The following is a 14,538-nucleotide window of genomic DNA, read 5'->3' as shown; positions in this document are numbered from 1 at the left end:
TGGTATTGTGTAAGTGGGGAACTACCAATACCCCAGGGAGAGAGAAGAGGAGGATTGGCAACGCCCAGTGTGGGGTGCGGAGAATTCATCGGGTACCGCGCATTACCAGATATACCCGCCGCAACCTAGGGTTATTACAAATCATTACCGAGATAATACGATATATTACACTTTGGTCACGTTTGATCACGAGTCCACTTTATCCTTGATCTTCTCCTCTCTTTTTCTTTCTTTCTTCTTTCTGTCTCACTGTCTCACTGTCTCCTACTCTCTCCTTTCTTCATCTATCCCATCGTTTGACTACAATATATCAATGTACCCCCCATTCGGTTCGGGATATGATTCGGAACCACAATTCGGGACCTACCCCGATGGGCAGAACTCTGTTATCCAAATAGTCAGCAGTTAGTGGAATTGCCAAGAGACTAGCAATGACTTGACCATCGGGGTTTCGCCGTCGATATCCCCGAATCCACATTCCCCAGAGCTTCCTCGGGATGCGGGTGCCAACTGGGGTAAAGACTCGGTCTCTTTTCCGCCCTCGAATCCTCCTCAATGGAGCCGAAGGAGGATTATTGATGGTAGACTGAGTCTGGATCTCGGACCTGGCTATTCCGCTTAGGGATGGACCCAGTCTGATTATTTATGGTTCACCCAATGGACTCGTCATTCAATCGGGCCCCCATCCCGGAAAAATCGGTACGCTAGAGAATGTTGTACTGTTACTTGACAGATGCCGTGGAGACTGTCCCGCAGTCCGCGCCATATTGCTCAAATTCTGGTGCGGGTCTGGAAATACCCCGGTCGGCCAGAGCAAAATGAATCCCAACTGATAGGCCTGCCCATTCAACCCGGTCTTTGACGCGATCCTGCCTCGCTGCGAGTGAAGAATCCAGGTGTTTATAAGAAGAGCACCGGGCTTGCCATCTTTGCTTTGCTCTAAGATCAACCATTTTTCTTCTGCCCCATCCTTCCGTCCCTCTTTGCTATAATTATAGAGCTCATGGGAGAACGGTTGCAGGCAACCTTGATTTGATCTGGATATCGCACTTCCTCTATCCCAGGTTTCCTTGTCCATGCTCTTCCTCATTTCTCCTTCCCCCACAATCTCTACCTCTTCATTGATCCACGGCCGGTTCTTCGATCCGAGGTGACCGCGTCCAAAAGAAGATGCAAAGTTCCCAACATTTCGACTCCCAACCTGTCGACCAGGTCTATGGACTCTCTAATTCTGAAAAGGCCGACGGGGATATGTTAGCAAGCATGGAAAAGGCAACCCAATCCACACACGAGAGCATGGGGTCCCCTTCCATTTCCAAGGCACATCAAGACTATCTGATGGAGCGTCATGGCACGTTGGAACTTGATCCACTTCCTAGCATGGATCCCGCAGACCCCTACAATTGGCCTGCGTGGAAGGTTTGTGATCTTGGTCAGACTTATCCCTTGCGAGCTGCTGGCTGAGATCTACTAGAAACTCATCAATTTGCTCTTGGTGGCATTCCACGCCCTCATGGGCACGTTCGCGGCAGCTGGTATCATCCCAGCATATAAAATGTACAGAACCCCCCCGAAAATCCCAGGGATATACGGTGACTGATCGATGAAACAGCATCTCTGAAGAGTATGGAATCACGATTCAAAAGGCCAGCTACCTTACCTCTCTCCAGATTGCCATTTTGGGAGGGGCGCCATTGTTCTGGAAACCTCTGTCGAACCGATATGGACGCCGCCCCATTTTTCTTATTTCTTTGGTTTGCAGTATGGTGTGTAACATCGGATGTGCAAAATGCACCGACTATGCCTCTACGGCAGCCTGTCGAGCACTCCAGGCTTTTTTCATCTCCCCTGCTTCAGCCATCGGTAGTGCTGTGGTGACGGAGACATATTTTAAAAAAGAACGCGCTCGGTATATGGGCGTGTGGACGCTACTGGTAACCATCGGTATTCCCAGCGGCCCATTCATTTTTGGGTTTGTTACGGAACGAGCGGGTTACGTGTGGATATACTGGGTCCTGGCTATGGTGAGTTACCCTTTATTATGAGCTCCAAATTTTTGCAGACGCAGTTATTGATAGCATCTACACCTCAGATCAACGGCGGCCAGTTCATCGTGTATCTCTTTTTCGGCCCGGAGACTCTGTATGTCGACAGCACCCAAAACACCAACGAGCCCAGCTGGAAGCGAGAGTATCTGTATCTCCGGAGGATCGATCCCACCCCATTCTCGTGGTACGAGTTCGTGAAGCCCCTGACTCTCGTGATGCATCCTTGCGTGATTATACCGGCCGCGGCGTACTCCATGGTCTTCTGTCTCAGCAACGTGCTGGCGACCGTTGAAGTGCCCGAACTGCTGCAGCACAAATTTGAGCTAGACTCGGAGCAGCTAGGCCTACAGTTCCTAGGTCCTATCATCGGCTCATTGCTTGGGGAGCAGGTCGGTGGCACGATGTCCGACCTATGGATGAATATGAACGAGAGGAAAACCCAGCGCAAACCCGAGCCCGAATTCCGGCTATGGCTCAGTTACCTTGGTTATACGCTGTCTATCGTTGGTCTGATCGTCTTCCTTGTCTGCACTGAGCAGGCTCAACCGGGCCATTGGGTCGTTTCGCCCATTATTGGCATTGCACTCGGTTCTGCAGGCAACCAGATCGTCACTACTGTTCTCATCACCTACGCAGTCGACTGCTATCCCACGGAGTCCGCCAGTGTCGGTGTGTTCATCACCTTTGTCCGACAAATTTGGGGCTTCCTCGGTCCATTCTGGTAAGTTCGCAGTGTAAGAAAAACGGGATATCGCGTGAAGTTCGCTGACGAAGGTCTTTAGGTTTCCGCCCATGTTCGAAACAGTGGGCATCGCTGCGAGTTCTGGGGTCGGTGTTGCACTGATGGTCGGTGTCAGCGTAATTCCCACTTTCTTCCTGCAGTGGCTGGGTCGGTCCTGGCGCTCGTCTGGGGATAAATAAACATAGTTGATTGGTGTCAATCGTTTGTTTTGCACAAAGCACGACGGGAGAGGAAGACAGTCCCAGACTGAGCGATATAGACGAAAAGATTTGTACGAATATACCTCTAGCAAAGATGGCGAGAAACATAGATCGGGGCGGCATACTGGACCAATCCGCCATATTGAATTCAACTTACCCCCATCGTAACTTGGAAAACAATCCAGAACGCCAATACTGGTAGTACCGTAGTACGTAATTCCGGCCCTAGCGGGTCATACATTAGGGCAAATGGTTTGGGTTCATAGACACCGTCGGCATGCCACGCCGGCATCCCAGGGTGGCCGACGGAAAAGCGCAAAGCCGGCCAACTGGCGGGCACGGCGAAACACGGGGTTCTTTTCCCGCTCGGTTTCCATTGAGTTTCAGCCTTGTAACTCCGTTGTATTCTTACCCCTTACTTTATCAATGTTTGATGAGTATTATTGGCACTTTCTTCGATGCTTTATGAATACTTAAGCTATTCGCCCATATTTCACGATCTTCTAGTTGTTCACCCTGGCCAAGTACTCGTTCAGTCGGACAGAGTTATGGATTTACCCCACAGGGATAAAGTTATACCCACTCTTGCAGGTTAATGGCTCGTGCATGTAGTATACTAGTGTTCATGGCATGTGATACCAGCGCCCGATCATGTGACATTTGTCCCTTGCTTCCATAAATTCTTGTATAACTATTTTGTTCAGAAAAAAACAGTCAAGACATCCTGCTCACCAAAGTGTTTATTTTCCAGGTGCTCACCGACACATAGATTACACCGATATTGGCCTGTTTTGGCTGATAAAAGTTCATATCACGTGACACGACATGTGATGCAAGATAGTCATGTGACAGTCACGTGTTGATCCGTGCGTCTGCAAGGGGCGAATAAGGTGGCAGCGAATTATTGCACGAGGGATTTCTAATTCCCCATTGGGCCTTTACCAAAGTAACCCAGGGATCGACGTGGAGATGTCCATCTTGGGGTGGGGAATATGGAGGTTGGAGTGTTGGGTCCGCTAATGTATACACATAGGTTACTGTGTTACAGCCTTGGAGCCGAGAAGTGGCAGGGATGTTTATCGTTGATATTCGTGCGGGGGCGTTAATATGCAAGGAAGGTTTTGATGAGATAAGTGCGTGGGTTGGGATAATAGGATGGCTTCTTTTAGGATGTGTAGGTATGTAATAACCCTCCATTCAGTTGGTTGGAGAGAACGCACCAATCAAATAGACTGTGGCTCAAATATTCAAGGCACTGCTTCGAAAATAATCACACATAAAAGAAACGAAGGTATCGGAGGATAGGAAAAGAAAACGTTCTCAATAACACTGGACGAATAGGTCGGGAATATGTACTCATAACAATCATAGCTCCAAGAAACATGCGTGATTCTAGGGGCGCGGGGCCCGGCGCACGGAAAGCTTCTTCCTAGTCAATCGGAATAGATTTCCGTCGCTGGGCCTCTTGTTGGACTCGTAGCCTCCGTCTTTCTCTCTCCTCTTTGTCCTTTGGCTTGTCCTTGGACCGGGGCTTGGACTTGTCCTTTGCAGGATCTTTTGACGCCGGCCGCGCAATGTCATTTCGATTCTCAACTCTGGACTCTAGAGGGTTCTGCCGGAGCTTTTTCTTGGCTTTCTTATTGAGCCGTTTTCTGGATGTACTTCTCCCGTCGTCCGACGCGCCATTGATGGACATTGCCGGAGACTGAGAACCAGGTGTGCCAACTCGGATAGAAGAGCTTTCGCTTTCAGAGTCAACAGACGAGCGACGCGGCCTTTTTCTTGACTTTGTCAAGATAGCTTGCGCCGGGTTGAGTTCCATAAAATCAAGCGTAGAACTGTCAATAGGCTCAGACTCTGCAGGACTCTCCTCCTTAGGGATAGTCGATTCTTCTGGAGCAGGCAGTCTTGGGAAGGCTCCGGCTTTGCTAGGTCCCGGCGAGGCTCGCGCGGAATCCCGGCCGTTGATTGAAACGACCTGCTCGGAGAGGAGCTGATGATCGGCCGACATGGACACCTCCAGACTGTGGATAGACCCTTCCAGGCCCTCTGTTTTCCCAGTCAGGTTTTCGGTAATTGTGTCAAGACGTTGGATAGATTCTTCCACTTCTCGTGTGGTTGTTTCAAGGTATTGTGTGGTTTTCTGTAGCTCTTTGCCTGTGTCCTGGAGAGCGGTGAAGGTATTTCCCAGCTTTTCTGTAGTTCCAAAGAGTTGTGCTATGTCACTAGCATGCGACTGGAGTTTTTCATCATGATTCGTGCTCATGGCCCTTGCATCGGCTATATCTGACTCTAGAGATTTATAATCACCAGAGAGAGACTTCAGCTGGGCATCAATACTATGGCACTGGTTGGTGATCCCATGAAGGTCACTGGTGAGCTGATTGATTAGAGTGATTTGATCGTCTTGTTTTTGGTTCAACTGCCCGAATTCCCCGGCGAGACCATCGAATTTGGTGGTTAGATGATCTCGCTCTGCGCAAATGCTTTTTTGGAGGAATTCGTCGGCCGCCCTCTTAGAGCTGAGCTGCATCTCGGTCCTCGCCATGTGCTTGTCGACCGTTTGTGTTAGACCTTGGAGGTCTCCCTCGATCGCAAAGGGGCCTGATTGGAATTGCCGCACCAAGGGCATGACCGATTGTGCAAGACCCATATGATTTTGGCGTAGTGCGCTTAGGTCACTTCGCAAACCAGGGTCAGGTTGTATTTGCTGTTGTCTACACTGGTCAATTTGTGCCTTCATCAAAGACACTTCTTGGTCAAGTTGCCTTTTTAGCGTGGCAACATGCTCAGTCAGCTGGCCTGCAGAAGGGTACATCTCCTGCATTGCGCAGACCATATTCTTCACGATTGGCTCTGTTGAAAGATTATTATACCTAGCCTCCAGGGAAGAGAGTCCGATTTTCACGGTATTGAGCAAAGCCTGCATTTCGTCGACGGTCGACTCAACTTTGGCAATCTTCTCAGAAGCCGCAGGCGAATTCTTCTGATTGAGGCTGCTCAGCTCTTCCGATACGCGGGCATAAGATCCCTTCAACTCTGTGATTTCCTTTGAGTAATCGGTGAGGTTATTTGACTGTCCCGCCAAGGTCTGTCTTAACTCCGCGATGTCTGCGAAAAACAGATCATCCTTCATAGCACCGACATCTTGCAGGTCTTTGATTGCCACCCCAAGACGGCTGACCGCCGCATTTGTTTGCTCCTGGTGTGGATGATCTATCAGAACTTTAAGTTTTGGAAGTAGGAACTTAAGTTCATCGAGCGAGTTATCACCCTTATGATGAGTTTCTGTAGAATTAAGGAGACGATCAACGTCATCCAGCCGTTTCGAAAATCCTTCAACTTTGACAGCACCAAGGCGCGTTTCATGATCATCCACTTGTTTGATGACTTTTTTGAGTGAAGTCGAGTTTTGACCATTGGATTCCTGTGCTGACTGGATCTTGGCCTCTAAAGCCGAATATTTGTTCCGCAAGTCCTCGATACGAGAGTCTGGAATAAGAGGCGTCGCTGTAGAACCTTGTTTCGATAATCTTTCGAATTCGGATGATAGTTCATCGACACGTTTTGAAAACGCTTCGACATTCTCTGCCAAACCTGACGCTGACTTCATAGCAGTACGTTTATGTGTGGCATCCACTTTCTTTTCGAGAGTCGAGAGTTGTTCTGCAAGAGAACGCTTGTATTTTTCGATCGAGTCCCGAAGAGTGGCGTTCTCGGTTTCAAGTCCGGACATTTTTGCTTGGAGCCCCTGGGTTTCGTGTTGAATGGCAGCTGTTTTACCAATTGATGTTCCGAACGTAGTTCTCATAGCTTTCAGCGACTTGGCAGTGTTATCGGTTTCCGCTGTCCAGTGGTCCCAATCTTTTTTCATCAGGTTTTCCAGCTGTTTGTATTTTGATTGATGTTCACTCAAAGCTTGATCGATTTTTCTCATGTCGACCTCTTCATTCTTGCACTTCTGCCCAAAAAAATCAACGGTAGATGGGAAGTGTTTGGTAACACTGGCCTTTTTTAAGAGCCCACTAGTCGATTCTTTGCGCTGATTTAATTTTTCCTTTTCTGACTTGGTGTTAGCAGCTGTCGCCGCTGCCTGCACCATGTCGGACAGGCTCCGAATGAACTGATCTCCCCCGGCTTCATTCTGGCCGACAGGCGTTGTTGGTACCGGTAGTGTCGGTGGCACTGGTGGTCCTGGTGGTATCTGTGGTGCCGGTGGTGCCGGTGGTGCCGATATCCTAGGTAGTGTCGGTGTAGGCCTTGTAGTGGGAGAATGATTCGGTGATCCCTGTGACGGTTCGCGGGGTCGGAAAGGTTGGGGAGGCATATGAGGCTGGGGTCTCCGGCGCGGATCGCGAGAAATTGGATGATTAGGGTCCATGACAATCTTTCTAGGATCAAATTAACTATCTTATTGCACCCCTACTGGATCAGTTTGATTCGAGTCAAATAAGCTAGATGTAGGCTCGCGGAAACGCGACTTCAAGATGGGAGAAGATCCGTGGTGCGCCTCACCTCCGTTTTCTTTATTTACAAGATGTCACGCGTTTGGCCGTGCACGGACGACAGTATTGACAAAGACCAGGCTCGACCACCATCATAGAGCAGACCCCAATGACTGTTGAGTGAATCTCTGAAACACAACGAGCTCAGGAGAGGGGGAAGTTATGTTTCTCGCCAGTCTGCGACAGATCGAATTTCGTGTATATTCTGCCGGGCGGTGAACCTGGCGGGTTCTTGGCTCCGCTTTTTGTCCTGCGCCGCAGCTCTTTCCTTCCTGTCCCCAGGCCGTTTTGCTGGTGATCCTTCTTACCTGGTAACTGTTCATCGCAAAGTGACTCTATAAGTCGTAGCAATGTCTGCGGTAAGTGTCTATCAGTCTGTGGTACCTCTCATTCTTCCCTATCTAACACCCAGGGTTAGCCAATTTCCACCGTCGCGGAGACGAAAGAGCTCCGGGGTCTGGATCTGATTGCCGCCCATTCCCATATCAGAGGCCTCGGTGTCGATGCGGATTCTTTACAACCACGATCCTCTTCCCAGGGGCTCGTCGGCCAGGAGAAGGCGCGGAAAGCTGCCGCGGTGATCTTGCAAATGGTCAAGGAGGGCAAGATTGCAGGACGCGCCGTTTTGATAGCAGGGCCCCCGAGTACCGGAAAAACCGCTATCGCCATGGGGATGGCTCAGTCCCTCGGATCCGATGTTCCCTTCACTATGCTCGCGTCTTCGGAAATCTTTTCTATGGAGATGTCTAAGACGGAGGCCCTCACCCAGGCATTCCGGAAATCGATTGGTGTGCGCATCAAGGAGGAAAGTGAAATCATCGAGGGCGAAGTTGTGGAAATCCAGATTGATCGGAGTGTGACGGGTGTAAGTGTCTAGTTTTGGTCCCCATGCCTAGGAATTGCGGGGTGATGCTAATCGATGCAGGGTAACAAACAAGGAAAGCTCACAATCAAAACCACCGATATGGAGACGATCTACGATATGGGAACCAAGATGATCGATTCGATGACCAAGGAACGGGTTATGGCCGGAGATATCATATCCATCGACAAGTCTTCGGGCAAAATCACCAAGTTAGGGCGCTCCTACGCGCGTTCTCGAGACTACGATGCGATGGGGGCCGACACCAAATTCGTTCAATGCCCCGAGGGCGAACTGCAGGTTCGCAAAGAGATCGTCCATACCGTCAGCCTTCACGAGATTGATGTTATCAACTCTCGCTCACAAGGCTTCTTGGCTCTTTTCTCCGGTGACACGGGCGAGATTCGGAGCGAGGTTCGAGACCAAATCAACACCAAGGTCGCTGAATGGAAGGAAGAGGGCAAGGCAGAGATCATTCCCGGTGTTCTGTTCATTGATGAAGTCCACATGCTTGATATTGAGTGCTTCTCGTACGTCAATCGTGCCCTGGAGGCCGAGCTTGCTCCGATCGTTATCATGGCCAGCAACCGTGGCAACGCTCGAATCCGGGGGACAACATACACCTCTCCGCATGGGTTGCCTCTCGACTTTCTCGATCGCGTGTTGATTGTGAGTACGGAGTTGTACTCTGCCGATGATATCAGGCAAATCCTGGCCATTCGAGCTCAGGAAGAGGAAATTGATCTCTCACCCGATGCGCTCGCCCTTCTCACCAAGATCGGCCAAGAATCTAACCTCCGATATGCAAGCCACATCATCATCACGTCGCATCTCTTGAGCCAGAAGCGGAAGGCAAAGGAAGTCACCATTGATGATGTTCAGCGCAGCTACCAGCTTTTCTACGATCCCGCTAGAAGCGTGAAATTCGTGGGTGCGTATGAGCAGCGGTTCATTAACGACTCGGGGGCTGTGAGTTTCACTGCTGGTGCTGCTAATGGTGATGCTATGGAAATTTCGTGAGTGTTGTCTGCCGCAACGATTCGACGGCTGGTGTTGGGAAGTTGGGATATTCTTTTAAACTCGCACAACGTGGAAAAAGAACAAGGCGAGAAAGGATCCTGGAGACGTTTGCTCTTGAAAGCTCCCCTGTCCTTTCGCTATCTTGTTTGTTGATTCACCAATTAATGTACGGTTATACTGGCGCTTTTTCTCGGCTCGTATATATGGGCCTTTGAGGGTTGGGTCCGAAGTTAGATCTTTCAAAAGAGCATAGGCCTGAATGATAATTACGAACTTAATCTCCAGAACAATGCGTTAGCTGAAGCTGCACATATAGACCTTGAAGCAGTAGTAGATGATTGACATTATTATACAAAAGTCACGGTGCTGGACCACTCTCCCTCGTCTGCTTTCCGGAATTCCACGCCCTCCCCAAAGTAACCGGCATCCTTCCACGATGCCATTGTAGGACTATCATACGGGCCGTGGATAACACCGCCGTCTCGGGCATCCGCCCAGCGAAACTGCCACATCGTGGCGGCTTGGCCGTCCGCTGTCGACAACTTCGTGTTGTCTTTGGGTGGATCCACCCATTCTTCGCCCGTCTCTCGGCGGTATTGTCTGGTGAGGATCTCACGCTCGGTATCATAGATTTCGTTATTCCCCCTGCCCATGAGGATGTCAGCCGCACCCGTAAGGGCGTCGATGGTCTGCTTCCGAGCAACCTCCGCGGGATCCTCTTCGGTCATTTCCGTATCCTCCGCCCCGTTCTGTTTTGACCGGTTCTTGTTTCGTTTATTTTGCCATTTCGGTTTCTTCGATCCTCCCTTGCCGATTCGGGCCAGGGCATCTAGAATGGTTTCCCCTCGTTGTAGAAGCGGTATGACGGTCTTGAGGGCGTCCGACGTTAGCACGCTGTCTTCCATGCGGTCTTTCTCCTTCCTCTCCGCCTCCCTCTTCTCGGCCGCTTCTCTGGCGCGCCGCATATCCTTCTTCGATACTCCCTCCAGCCACGAATCGTGGACAGCGTCTGGATCTACAGCTTTGCGGACGTAGTTGCCCGCTTCGTCGAACCTGCCCTCCTCCTGCTCATCCCGCATGTTGAAGGCGTCCAATAACGGCGCATGCTTCTTCTTCGCTCCCGCGCCCAGTTCTTCATCAATATCGTCGCCAATCCTAGCGCGGTCTTCCTCGCCGATTTCGCTCTCGCTCTCGCTATCGTCTTGGTTCGCGGCGGCGGCGGGGTTGCGTAAATCCGCATGCAAGGTACCTCCACTTTTAGAGGACGCGACCTGGCCCTCGATCTCATCGTCCTGTAAAAAGCGCACGTTTTTCTTATTCTTCTCTGCTGTCTGATCGGCGTTTTCGTCGCCAAAGTCCTCTTTCAACTCCGCAAACATGTCGTCGTCGTCATCCCCATCTTTCGCCTCGCGAGTGGTCTTGGTGTGGGCGTGTCGCGCATCGAAACCCTCGTTGTCGCTGTCTGATTCGTAGCCGTCGAGGTTGACAGCTTTGCGACGCACTTGCTGGCCGCGCCGGCCGATCTCGTCCGCTTCTAAAAACTGGTCGTCGTCCAAGGCGTCTGGTGCCAAAGCGGAGGGATTGCGCAAGTCGAATCGGGGCTTTTTCTGCGAGGGGCCATCGGGGTCGTCTTCGATATGGTGGGTGCGCGCGAAGTCTTCACCTGCCCGCTTGGGGCGTGGCTGAGAGCCTGACATGGGTACTAGAGCGATCAAAGAAAAGCAGGCAGAGTGCGATCACAAAGGAGGGTCTGTCAGACTGTCACAAACGAGTGTACTCAATGAAAGGAGCGGGGAGCAGTGTAGAAAACAAACTGCTGGTTGCACTTGGTCCGGGGTCGGGTCGGAAAATCCAAGCGGAGGCATTTGCGTCACTGGCGGGCGATAAGGCCGACCGCCCGCTCTTCTGCATCATCTCCATCCTCTTTCTTCATCTTCTTCGACAGCTTGTTTTGGACGAGCTGTACGTGTACTGTCTATCGTCAAATATTGAATCGCTCAGATCTTGATTGTCTTTCTTCAATCCCCCGGTCATATTGCATTCCCATCGCCCGTCATGGTCAGCTACCCCCAAGCTCCGGTACCTAGCAGAGTGAACGCCATACTGATACCCAGCTATAGTTCCGATCCGGTTATTGGGACGATGACCCCATGGATGGGGTCCTCGGCTCATCGATGCTTCGCCATGGAGCGTCGCGTCGATTTGACGAGTACTACCGCTGCTATCCTGTCGCCATGATGCCAGGTCCCGAAAGAGAGAACGTCAACCATGGCGGCAAGGTCCTCATGCCTCCCAGTGCTCTGGACAAATTGACACGGCTACACATCACTTACCCGATGCTTTTCGAATTGAATAATGGTGCACGAGAGAGGACGAGTCATGCGGGTGTCTTGGAATTTATCGCTGAGGAAGGAAAGATTTACCTGCCGTTCTGGGTACGGATTCCACATTTCTTTTCATTTATTTTCTTGTCGCTTGGACAAATACTGATGTATCGGGTGTCCACAGCTCATGCAATCTCTCCTTCTCGAACCCGGCGATCTCGTCCAAATCAAATCGACCGACCTTCCTCCGGGACAGTTTATCAAGCTGCAGCCCCAATCAACCGCCTTCCTCGACATCAGCGACCCCAAAGCCGTGTTGGAAAACGCGTTCCGGAATTTCTCATGCATGACTAAAGGTGATATTTTCACATTTGCCTACAATGACCAGGTATATGAGATGGCGGTGTTAGAGACGAAACCGAAAAATGACACGAATGCGGTTTCCGTGCTGGAGACCGATTTGGAGGTCGACTTTGCACCCCCGATTGGATATGAGGAGCCCCAGCGACAGAGTGGCACAAGCACCCCGAGAAGCGGCGTGAACGGGAAGCTACCCGCTGGCGGTTTACTCCACCCACACGGTACGATGGCACAGTCGATCAACTATGCGGCGATCGCGCCGGAGTCGACCGAGATGGCAGCAGGCGCAAAGGCGGCATCGTCGAACTTCGTGAGTGGCGGGCATCGTTTGAACGCGAAGAAAGGCAGCAAGACCCCAACCCCGAAGGCTTCCACCCCGGTACCCGGAACCAGCAACCCCCAACAGCCCCCTATCGTGCGAAGGACGAATGGGCCGCAACCCCTCCGTCTGCCGCCCAATCAGTTGTTCTTCGGGTATGCCATCAAGCCCGCACCGAAGCGTGATGAGCAGGGTCAAATTGTCGAGGAAGAAAAACCGCGGTTCCAAGGCGCAGGGCAATCGCTGCGGCCGAAGAAGAAGGATGCCGGCGGATCATCGACCCCCACTTGATGTACCCGCGCCGGTGGCGTTGGACAGATCACTCGCGGTTCCCAAACCTGGCGCATGGAGTTCACAGACGAGGAATGGCACTTGAGAACCTGCCACCATCAAATCCAGATTTGACGACATCTTCTTGTTCTATTAGTAGTCCATGACTGTTGCCTTCCCTGGCCTTTAACGATCTCGTGGAACATGACTATCATCAGGTATAGCCAGGTAGCGGCTGATTTCAATGAGCAGATGATTCACGACCTTGGTTAGTCTTCGTGCTATTTGCTGCTACGTCGCCCGTTGGTGATCTTATAACGAAGTAGGCCGTACGGAATAGCTCCATGCCGGTCTGTAGTGGTCTTAGCAACATTATAAACAGGAACGGAGAACAGTGTATCGCGTGGCGAGTCAGTTATCCTTTGGTCTAGATCTGTAGATACTGGAGCGACGATCACGGTAACACATGGGGATCCTTGCCGAGGATCGCCGTTCCTCGGTCATCTCCCATCGTCCGCCATTTCTCCTCCACTCTATCCCACCTCTTTATCACTTTTTCCTGTGATGTAATCTTGACTTTCCTGCACCGTACTATATTCTTTCCAGTCGCGTGGTATAACGGCAGATTAAACTCGCCTATACCGCATATACCGCATATCAAACCCACACTACGCGAATGACCCGGTCACTCGGAGAATAACAGCCGAATCATAAGCAATATTCATCAAATCAGTCTTTTTTGCTGCGCCCCAGTTGATCGTGGGGAGTGAAGCCAGCTGTTATCCCGCAGTCCAGGCCAGCATCACCATCTTATATCAGAAACTCACCACAAACCCTTCAACTGCCTCTACCATAACGTAATAACCACCCAACAACGCCAACCACTGCGCGACAGATCCAAAATGGCATCGCCATCCCACCCCCTCGCGCACTTCACCAAACTCTCCTCCTCCATCTACCTCCAAGAACCACAAGTCCTCCCACCAGTCAACGACACCCACGACGACGCCCAAAATGGCGCCCCCAAAACCATCATCCTCGCCTTCTGGATGAACGCCCCCGCGCGCGCCCTCGCCAAATACGTCGCCGAGTACCGCCGCTTAGCACCCACCGCGCGCATCATCTTCATCCTCAGCTCCTCCAACGACTTCATGCTACGGTTTACCCAGTGGGCGCAAGAAGCGCGCCTCGCTCCAGCCGTTAAAGCCCTTCTCGCCTCTTCACCCTCCCCTTCCCCCTCCTCCCCTTCCACCCCAGAAGAGGGGCAAAACACCGACACCAACAACCCAGTCTACATCCACATGTTCTCCAACGGCGGCGTCTTCACCACAATCCACCTCCTAGCAGCCTACCGCAAAGCAACAGGCGGCACACCGCTCCGCGTCTCCTCAACGGTAATCGACAGCGCCCCTGGCGAGGCAACCGTAACCGCAGCAGTGAAAGCGCTATCCTTCTCACTCCCGCGCACATGGATCCTCTACTTCTTCGGCCGGTTCCTACTCCGCGTCTTCTTCACCGTGGGGTTCCTCATGCGGAAGGTCAGCGGCGCGCCGGACGCGGTGAAGGTCGCGCGCAGGGCGATCAATAGCGCGAGGCTGGTGCGCGGGCCTGTCGCCTCCCCCTCTTCATCCTCCTCCCCGGCGGGTCTGAACACGCTTCCTCGTCGGTGCTATATCTATTCTGATGTGGATGAGCTTGTTGATTGGAGGGACGTGGAGAGACACGCGGATGATGCGGAGGCGAAGGGATGGAAGGTTCGGAGGGAGAAGTTTCTGGGCACGGATCATGTGGCTCATATGAGGGTCGATCCGGAGCGGTATTGGGGGGTTGTGAGGGAGTATTTGTTTACGGAGGGGGTTGTTGGGTGATTTTCTACTTTCGTTTTTAT

General features: G+C 51.6%; 6 protein-coding genes across 6 annotated transcripts; 4 read left to right on the top strand and 2 right to left on the bottom strand.

Annotated features, from left to right (window-relative positions):
* Nucleotides 1-679: 679 nt before the first annotated feature.
* Nucleotides 680-3,018, top strand: BDW47DRAFT_133067 (putative MFS transporter). The gene is made up of 5 exons (XM_024817733.1): nucleotides 680-1,419; nucleotides 1,475-1,557; nucleotides 1,613-2,024; nucleotides 2,093-2,769; nucleotides 2,831-3,018. The coding sequence occupies exons 1-5, from the start codon at nucleotides 1,171-1,173 to the stop codon at nucleotides 2,967-2,969; spliced, it is 1,560 nt and encodes a 519-aa protein (XP_024675542.1). The 5' UTR covers nucleotides 680-1,170; the 3' UTR covers nucleotides 2,970-3,018.
* Nucleotides 3,019-4,386: 1,368 nt separating this feature from the next.
* Nucleotides 4,387-7,621, bottom strand: BDW47DRAFT_99237 (uncharacterized protein). Its single transcript, XM_024820847.1, has one exon. It carries the CDS (start codon nucleotides 7,369-7,371, stop codon nucleotides 4,420-4,422), a length of 2,952 nt encoding a protein of 983 aa, XP_024675541.1. The 5' UTR covers nucleotides 7,372-7,621; the 3' UTR covers nucleotides 4,387-4,419.
* Nucleotides 7,622-7,785: 164 nt separating this feature from the next.
* On the top strand, nucleotides 7,786-9,661 carry rvb2 (RuvB family ATP-dependent DNA helicase reptin). The gene is made up of 3 exons (XM_024819311.1): nucleotides 7,786-7,854; nucleotides 7,914-8,360; nucleotides 8,421-9,661. Exons 1-3 carry the CDS (start codon nucleotides 7,846-7,848, stop codon nucleotides 9,375-9,377), a joined length of 1,413 nt encoding a protein of 470 aa, XP_024675540.1. The 5' UTR covers nucleotides 7,786-7,845; the 3' UTR covers nucleotides 9,378-9,661.
* A 63-nt stretch (nucleotides 9,662-9,724) lies between these two features.
* BDW47DRAFT_122569 (GYF domain-containing protein) lies at nucleotides 9,725-11,074 on the bottom strand (the record flags this gene model as incomplete). Its single annotated transcript, XM_024815862.1, has 1 exon — nucleotides 9,725-11,074. The coding sequence occupies one exon, from the start codon at nucleotides 11,072-11,074 to the stop codon at nucleotides 9,725-9,727; it is 1,350 nt and encodes a 449-aa protein (XP_024675539.1).
* Nucleotides 11,075-11,313: 239 nt separating this feature from the next.
* Nucleotides 11,314-13,082, top strand: BDW47DRAFT_99233 (polyubiquitin-binding protein UFD1). The gene is made up of 3 exons (XM_024820846.1): nucleotides 11,314-11,435; nucleotides 11,498-11,812; nucleotides 11,886-13,082. Exons 1-3 carry the CDS (start codon nucleotides 11,433-11,435, stop codon nucleotides 12,669-12,671), a joined length of 1,104 nt encoding a protein of 367 aa, XP_024675538.1. The 5' UTR covers nucleotides 11,314-11,432; the 3' UTR covers nucleotides 12,672-13,082.
* A 470-nt stretch (nucleotides 13,083-13,552) lies between these two features.
* Nucleotides 13,553-14,518, top strand: BDW47DRAFT_122567 (TMEM53 family protein; the record flags this gene model as incomplete). Its single annotated transcript, XM_024815861.1, has 1 exon — nucleotides 13,553-14,518. One exon carries the CDS (start codon nucleotides 13,553-13,555, stop codon nucleotides 14,516-14,518), a length of 966 nt encoding a protein of 321 aa, XP_024675537.1.
* Between the last annotated feature and the right edge of the window lie 20 nt (nucleotides 14,519-14,538).

This window comes from Aspergillus candidus (assembly GCF_002847045.1).
Source record: "Aspergillus candidus strain CBS 102.13 unplaced genomic scaffold BDW47scaffold_4, whole genome shotgun sequence".
NCBI classification, from domain to species: domain Eukaryota; kingdom Fungi; phylum Ascomycota; class Eurotiomycetes; order Eurotiales; family Aspergillaceae; genus Aspergillus; species Aspergillus candidus.
The sequence above is the reverse complement of the archived record's forward strand: the minus strand, read 5'-3'. Positions and strand labels throughout refer to the sequence as shown.